At 36.3% G+C, this 9,096-nt stretch overlaps 1 protein-coding gene across 1 annotated transcript; it reads right to left on the bottom strand.

The window, feature by feature from the left end:
* Positions 1-1,356: 1,356 nt before the first annotated feature.
* LOC133816808 (ethylene-responsive transcription factor ERF096-like) lies at positions 1,357-2,224 on the bottom strand. Its single transcript, XM_062249114.1, has one exon. It carries the CDS (start codon positions 2,153-2,155, stop codon positions 1,730-1,732), a length of 426 nt encoding a protein of 141 aa, XP_062105098.1. The 5' UTR covers positions 2,156-2,224; the 3' UTR covers positions 1,357-1,729.
* Positions 2,225-9,096: the final 6,872 nt, after the last annotated feature.

Below are 9,096 nucleotides of genomic sequence, written 5' to 3'. Positions count from 1 at the left end.
TCATTTTTAATTACCAAATCAACTTCCATAAATTAAAACTAAAACAATAAATTAATAAAATCAAAATTACCATATGTCCATTCTTCATAGTCATAGACTTAAAGTTCTTCCACATCTAGTTCATAATATATAGTCCACACATAAAAAAAACATAATGCAAGGTTATTAATTACTTATAAATTGTACTAATTACCGATACGGTTATTGATGATGACAATATTAAATTGTACTAATTATCGTATATCGCATCATTAGAGGTAATTAATACCTAAAAAAACAAATAAAACAAATTCGAAATAATTTCAGAAGTATATATATACCTATGTGTTTACAAAAACCTCAAAATTTTCAGTAACCAAAAACAACTAACAAACTAACTTATTTCAACCTAAGCTACCAAACATAGCCTACATGATATGACAGTACAATAGAATATTATCAAAAAATACAACTAACAACTTCTTTAACAGAAAAACTAACAAAACAGAACTAATTTTAAACTGAATTTACTACTTGCTTCAGTTCTTAATTTTTTTCAATTATAGTGTATAATAAATAACTATAATAAATTAAATAAGAGGAAAAATTAATGTTAGGATTAAATGTTTATGGTACTACGTTCGTACCAAGTTGATATATGTATGTCCCCAGAACTAGTACATGTATAATTAATTATTACTGTACAAAAAAATAATTATAGAACGTAGTTTTTGGACAATATTACATATAACTCGTTTATTTGGCTGGTAATTAATATTAGTAAAAGAATTAATTAAACTAAATTTTTGCATGTGAAAAAAAAAAAGGTGTGACTTTGCATTCTAAATCATTATAATATACACAAAATTTATATATTATATCATCCATAGATTAATAAACATATATACAAGCCATCAAACATGTGAATTATCTTAATGTCATTGTGTAATTTGATTGTGTTCATGTTATTCAAGCAATTCAACACAAGCGATTTGACAATTCTTATTTAGATCACATTGTTAGAGATATTATTTTGTAATGATTTTTTTGACATTATTTTTTGTCATTGTCCCAGAAGTTTCAATGGAGTCGTAGCTCGCCCTTGGGACATTTTTATCATGTATAGTGTTCTGGTCATCTTCGTTGTATCGATACTATTATTTAGGTTGATTCCTGCGATTAATGATATCTATTTTTCTTTTTCTTTTTTTCTTTAAAATTATATTCCAAAAATAAAATAAATGAATTATGTGTTGTCATATATCAGTGGAGGGAAGAGACAAAATTGAGAGAGGATCAGAGTTCGTACGATTTCTACTATCAAAATGAGACAATTTTTAACTATAGAAAAATATATATTTAAAAAAAAAAAAAGAATTGGAGTCACTCCTCATTGGCATTAATTCACATATTTGTAAACATATATATTAATATGACTTAGTCAACTTATCCAAAACATATGGCCTACTTGAGGTTCAGAAATTTATATCAATTTGCATGATGGTCCTCACACATAAATTAATTGATTAATAATCCCTATGATATATCTTATATCACAAATGTAATGCTTAATTATGATCTTTTATTGAATAATAACACAATGTATATATATATATACTAATAAAAATAATAACCCATCACACGAAAAAAAGACTGAATTTTTTCTATTAGAGAATAATCATGAATCTTTTCTTTTCTTTGTAAATAATAAAGAAAGAAAAGATTATAAATTATTATATCAATTATAGTCTCACTTTTTCTTGGCATCATAGTCAAGAAGCTCTTCCAGAAGATTATCATCCAAGTACTCAATTTCAATGACTTGATTATTATTATTATTATTCCTACTCCGGCGGCTACTGTCACCACCGGCGACCCGCATTGAAGAAGAAGAAGAAGCTGACGTGGAAGAAGATGATTGGCCAGTGTTGGTGGAAGGGTACTCCTCAGGGAAGTTAAGAATGGCTAATGAGCCTCTCATAGCGTAAGCTGCCCGGTCATAGGCCCGGGCAGCCTCCTCAGCCGTGCCAAAGGTACCGAGCCAGACCCGGGCACCGTGTCGGGTCGAATCTCGGATCTCCGCCGCGAACTTCCCCCACGGCCGCCGTCTCACGCCTCTGTATTTAACCCCTGATGATGAGCTATTATCCTTGTCTTGATCCATACACACACACATATATATATATTTATATAAAAAAACTTTATATTTGTTTTTTTCTATGAAATTTGCATGGCTTGATATGAGAGTATATAACTAGTTGGTTCGGTTTGGTTTATATATACTTGTTGAGAATATGACCAAAAAAATAAAGGGTTAGGCCGAAAAGGAGAGAGAGTGAAATGAATGGAGGAGATTTGTCCACGTGTGAAAATCAACGGTCGATGATCACGTGCTCTCACGTGTTCAACAGAGAAAAGAAAAAAAAATTATACCCCATTTTTGAGTCCATTGTATCTGGATGGTCAAGCCGATGGCTTTCTTTCACCTTAGAAAGATACCCATTTTCCTATTCAGTCTTCTTCTTCTTCTTCTTATTCTTCTTCTTCTATTAGTTTCAAAGAAAAAACAAAAAGAAAAACCAATCAAAAATTGGTTTTATTCATTTGATGATTGAATTTATGAAATAAAAAAAAAAAAAAAAAAACCCCACCAAAAAGAAGATGTAATAATAATTGAGGACAATTTTTTTTCCCTTGTGGGGTTATAATTATTAATAACTATTAGTGTATATTGACCATTTTTGTTTTTAACTTAATGAGAAAAAAAGAAACTTGCGAAAGAAGATGAGTATAGAACAAAATTGTGATTCTCTATCTTTCTAGGTAGTTTTATATTTCTTTGCACTAAAACCCTAGTTATGCTATAAAATTACTTGGTGATGATGTCATTCATGGATGCTTACGTCATCTTATCCACGTCTTTATTTACAAGTGGACTAGGGTTGTCGTTTTCTTAATTAATTGTATGAGTTTGTTATTTTGTGCATATGTTTTGTTTTTTTGGAGTTAATAATGTTTTGTTATTTAGTGAGATTGTTATGTCTAACATATATTAGGGCTGTGATTTCGCGTCACGAGATGAAGACACCACGTGATACGAAAATAAATAAGTTTGTATAACATGTTTTATAATAGTGTTATATTTGTATTTAAATTTTTTTACATATTTAATAATCGCGTCGTGTTCGTGTTTACCTTAATTGTATTATATCGTAAGTGTCATAATCATGTCAACATAATAACAAGAATAATTATCATAGGCTTCATAATTTTTTTACATAGGTATGATTAATTGTATCAATTTCATGTTGTATCATAACATATTAATCGTATCATATTCGTGTTATCGTGTCGTATCGTGTGACCTGCTAAAATAATCGTGTTGTGTCTGTGATTATATTTTTGACATATTTAATAATCATATTGTGTTCGTATTTATCTTAAACGTGTCTACACGAACATACACGAATTATAAACCCTAATATACATCATAAATATAGTATATGTCAACGTATAATTATTTAATTTTTATTAAAAAAAATTACATATATTATATAATCTATTAATGCTTGTATTTGTATTATAATATGTCTTTTGTCCAAAAAAAAATACCTAAATCTAAACAAGTTTATTACGTATGTGTGTGTTTAGGTGGGTAAATACAATTAACCTAATTAATAATTATAATATTAATTTTATTTTCTGTTAATTATAAGAGACAGGTTGTGGTGGGTGGTCCTTAAAGTGCATATGCTCTCTATATTAATATTATACAATAGCGATAGCTTTCTCAAAATTTAGTGCTCCCCACCAAAGCATTAATTCCCTAAGAAACAAAAGAAAAAGAGAGAGTAAAAAAGAATTGAAAATATAAATATTATAACATTTATATGTATATATATATGTCTTGTGTATATAATATATTGTTGGATTTGATTCTTATGCATGTAAAAATCCATAACTTTTAAGCTGCCAAACTAAGTACTCATGTTTGAACTTTGAAGAAGATGATTTGAACCACGAGACAAAGAAAATTATACCACATAAATATGCAACTGTATATTATTATAATATAATATATATTTATATATATATAATTGCCCTAAAGTAAGGAAGAAAGAATAAAGTTATTTATTTATATAATATATATATATATAACTAAATATATATGACCAAATGGAATTAAACTGAACAAATCGATCGTGATCCCACTTAGTCATATGAGTTGGACAATCTGACATCACAAACAACATACATTAATGTATTTATTATGTGTACCTTCGTTTCAAAATTAAATTTGATTACACATTCATAAATATATATTGTAGGAGTTTTTACAGGTAGGGCATCAATTTTAATTAGTACTATTTTTTTTATTTTTATCCTTGGAAAAATTATAACTCAATTTTTTTTTTATAATAATGTATATTATAGTTATAACAAATTTCGAATAATTTATATTGTGAGAATTAGAATTTAAACAGTCACTTGGAAAACAAATTATTTAAATTTTGATTTCGGCACTATAAATTATTTAGAATTTCCCGAAAATTTGTAAGATTATTATTATATTTATTATATATTCTATCATACAAAAAAAATTAAGTTATAATTTCTCTAAATACCGAAAATAATTTACGTTCCTGTGATAAGGGTAAAAAGAATGCTCCTAATATATATATATATATATATATAATGAAAATTGATATGGAAGGGACAGTGGTGTTCAAATAAAATTTAGTTACGTGGTCTTTATTTAATGTCGACCATCTACTACTTCGTCAATTTTGATACACAATATGGTGGCTTTATATTCATGTGTACATATTTATTATATATACGAATGGATCTAGTTCATTCTCTAAGTTGAAACGTTTCCCACCTCAAAAATAATATTTCACTTAATTTCTTATATTTTCAAAGTTTTGAAAAATAACACACGAGAAATTTTTATGAGTGGGGGGCTTATATACATATACTAGTCATACAAGGTATGTAATCCAATTATAATTTTATTTTTTTTAAAAAAAGTGTTATTGTTTTTAGTTGTTAGTGATACAATTTTTACAACATAATATAATCATTTAATCACATAATTAAGTAATTAAGTTGCATAGTTTATTTAATATTTTAAACTTATAAATTTATACGAATTAAATAAGATTTTACGTGTATTTAGTGATTAATTTTTAAGTCTAAAACTAGCTAAGACAATTAAACAAAATCTATTTAAAGTAAATATAAAAAAAATTGCATAGCATTAATATTTATGTTACACCCAGATTTCGAGCCATGGTAAATATGACATCGAAAGTTGGATTCGCAATAAATGGTCTCGTAAGGATTGAAGTATGCTCCAGGATTGTATATCGAGCCTGCAAAGTACGATATATGACCTCGAATATATGAGCTCGAAACGATCTCGATCTCGAAAGGTAGCTCCGAGAACACACTCATCTTCGGGGACAACTTCGGATCGGGGGTCTCGAGCTAGATGTACGTACGATCTCGAAAGACACGTGATCTCGGAAGATGCCATTAGCTCGAACAATGACGTGATAATCACCTTGAATATTTACAAGTGTTATAAATATGAGATGTAATCCTCATTTATTAATGTAAATCCCCAAGAATCGTGGGATATTATTTGGTCAGTTATGCGTTTCCTGGTCTTCAGGGACGTTTCCTTTTATATCTGATTATAGGCATTTAAAGCCATTTATTTTATTCACAAAAGAGTAACTACCCAAAATATGTGGGATAGTATTCTGCGTCCTTCTCTATAAATAGAGAAGCCATGCACCATTGTAAATGACCGAAATTCTGATCCTGGAGAGAAAACTCTGAAGAATTCATGCTAAGGAGTTTTCAGAGATAATCTTAAGATTAATAACAGAGACTCGTGGACTAGGCAGATTTAACTGCTGAACCACGTAAAAATCGCGTGTTTGATTTGTTTTATTTCGTTTAGCCATTCTCATTCATTGTTTACGTGCTCTTCTTTTACTGTTTGACGAGAAACGGCGTCAACAGTTTGGTGCTTTCATTGAGAGCCTTAAGCATTCATCCCTGAGAGATTCATGGCTACAAACAATCAGAACACCCCTGATGAAAGCTACCCAAGGCGTCCTGGAAAACAACCAATGGAAAACCCGGATGCTGAGGAGAGAAGTGGGTCCTCCGATTCCCGGGGACCACCGCCTCCACCGAGGGATGAGGATATGTACTACAATCCTGAGCGTTACGTTCCTATTGTAGAACTGGAAAACCAGCAATTGAAACAGCTGTTGGCAGAAGCCAACAAACGGAATGAGGAGTTGACCAGGATGGCCGCTGAGGCGCAGGTGGCTCAGCCCCCGCCTCCGCGCGAAAACCAAGTCCCTCCTCCAAGGGACGTGCATGTTCCTCCCCGGAGGCCCCGTGGACGTCCGCGAAAAGATGCTGCCACAAGGAGGCCGACCCAACCTCCGGCACTAGTAGAGCCATCTGCTCCTCCTAGGCCCCAGAGGAGTACCCGAGCTCGGGTCCCGCCTAATCCACCTGTGGAAGTGCCTGTAGGAACTGAGAATAACCGAGCTCCTACCGAGGCTCGGACTCAGGTTCCTGGTAGTGCACCGAACGCGACTGACCCATCTCGGGCAAATTCTGGACCCTCTAGGCCGAGGCAGGGACGGCAGCCACCGTCGCCTATACGGTTCCCTCCATCTCCCATAAGATATCCTTCACCTCCCTGCAGAAACGCTCAACCTGTTCGAGATCAGTATCAAGGGCATACGGGGGATAGACAAGGACACAGGGAGACTTTCCAGGAGCGGAGAGGCGCACAATCTGAGAGAAGTCAGACGTCCCGGTCTCGCACTGCAGAGACGAGGCGACATGGGAAGGACCCATCTCGAAATGACCGATCAATGAGTTTCACCAGTGACGAGTCCGGAGAGACCAGGTCCGTCAGTAAACGCGACCGAGGTCGTAAAAATACTGGAAGCCGCAAGATCCGTCCTGACCTGCGGAATCATTTGAATCAGAGCAGGGGGAAGGGAGATCAGACAAATCCGGACCTAAGGAATCACCTGAATGGGCGTAGAGATCCTTCACGGAGACGCGAGCCTGGAATCATGATCAATGACTGTCAATTCCAGACACCACCTAAGGACCCAGTCCAAGAAAGGATCGATCAGCTCGAAAAAGCCTTTAGGCTTTTAAAGAATGAACGAGGGAACGGTCGATATAAGGACTCTGACGAGGAGCTCGAGCCGTTTACTCCAAATATTTCTAACACTCAATTTCCTCAAGGGTTCCGGATTCCTCACGTCCCAGCGTTTGAAGGAAAAACCGACCCATGCAGTCACCTGAGTACATTCAACACTATTATGAGAGCTAGTAACGTGGGTTACGAGCTCAGGTGTATGTTGTTTCCAACATCATTGGCCGGACCTGCTAAGAGTTGGTTCGAAAAGTACAAGAGGCACTCGATAACTTCATGGGATCAGTTGTCTAGAGACTTCAAGAAGCAGTTCCGAGCTATGATGGGAGTCAGACCAGAGGCATCCACTTTGACTAACGTCCGACAACAGCCGGGCGAAACACTGAAAAGCTATCTGACAAGATTTAATCTAGAGGTCGCCGGAGCTCGAGATGTGGATGACAGTGGGCACCTGATGGCTATCCGAGCTGGTGTTTTACCCGGAAGTGCCCTTTGGGATGACATGCAAGGGAAACCGGTGAGGTCAATAACCGAATTTAACAGACGGACGCAGAGATTTGTCAATGTAGAGGAGGCGAGGTCAACGCTGAAGGCGACCTCGCAGACCGAAACTAAAACGATAAACATTAACTCCGCCTCAACCTCGGCTGACCAAGCAGCTCCACAGCCTGCCTCGGAGAATCCCTCCAAGAGGAAAAAGAGCGAGGGAAATAACCCCGAGGCTGAAGGAGGAAAGAAAAAGAAAGGAGAAAGGTATTTCTCCGTATATAAAGTACACACCGAACTCAACGAGTCTCGGGAAAACATATACCTGGCTAATGAAAACCAGGTCCCCTTCAGGCGTCCGGACCCAATGAGAAATCAAAAGTCCAAAAGGGATTCCAGTAAGTATTGTCGATTCCATAGAGACACCGGACACACCACTGATGAATGTCGACAGCTGAAGGACGAGATCGAGGGGTTGATCTCGAGAGGTTATTTCCGGCAGTACGTCAAAAACCAGAGTACTGGACAGACTACTGCGAGTCAGAGAGTAGTCGCGCCTTCGACGGCACAAAATAATAATTCCCAATCTCGGGAAGAAGACAGGCCCCCGCCGATTGATGGAGAGGATGTAATAACCATCTCGGGAGGGCCTCATCTCACGGGAGGGGGCAGAAATGCTCAAAAGCGATACGTTAACGAGTTGAAGACAGGGGACGGGTCTCCTTATGAACCCGAACCTAGGGCACCAAAAAGCCAAAGGGTTGAAACGCAACCGATAACCTTCACTGAGGAGGACGCATTTCATGTTCAGTTCCCTCATCATGACCCATTGGTTATTACTTTTCAGCTTGCCAACTAGAGAGTCCGCCGAGTTCTCATAGATAATGGGAGCTCGGTCAACATTCTTTATAAGGCGACCCTCGAGAAAATGGGACTCTCCCTTCACGACCTGAAGGCATGTGCAATTACTTTGTACGGCTTTTCAGGAGAAGGGACTGCTTGTATGGGATCCATTGAACTCCCTGTGACCTTGGGAGACTATCCAGTCTCGGTGACCAAGATAATGGAGTTCGTGGTGGTAGATTTACCATCTGCCTACAATGTACTGCTCGGGAGACCCGCCCTGGACGGGCTGGGGGCAGTGTCATCTGTGAGGCACCTGGCCCTTAAGTTCCCAACCCCAAGCGGGGTCGGGACATTAAAAGGAGATCAATTGGCAGGAAGGGAGTGCTATAGCATTTCTTTGAGGGGAAAGAAACAAACGAGCGCTCAGGCACTCGCTATCATACAAAATAAAGATGGAACGATTTTAGAAATTGATGAGGAAATCGATACAAGGATTGAGGAGAAATTTGACCTCGAACCATTGGAAGAGCTCGAAGAAGTTCAGCTCGACGAAGCTGATCCCTCGAAGAAGGTGAAGGTCG

Source organism: Humulus lupulus, chromosome 2 (genome assembly GCF_963169125.1).
Source record: "Humulus lupulus chromosome 2, drHumLupu1.1, whole genome shotgun sequence".
Taxonomy (NCBI): domain Eukaryota; kingdom Viridiplantae; phylum Streptophyta; class Magnoliopsida; order Rosales; family Cannabaceae; genus Humulus; species Humulus lupulus.
Note: the sequence above shows the minus strand (reverse complement) of the source record. Positions and strands in the feature narration are given on the sequence as shown.

Bases quoted from the DNA above. Each gene is read 5' to 3' on its own strand.
- LOC133816808 (XM_062249114.1), bottom strand. From the start codon at position 2,155: ATGTGTGTGTGTATGGATCAAGACAAGGATAATAGCTCATCATCAGGG.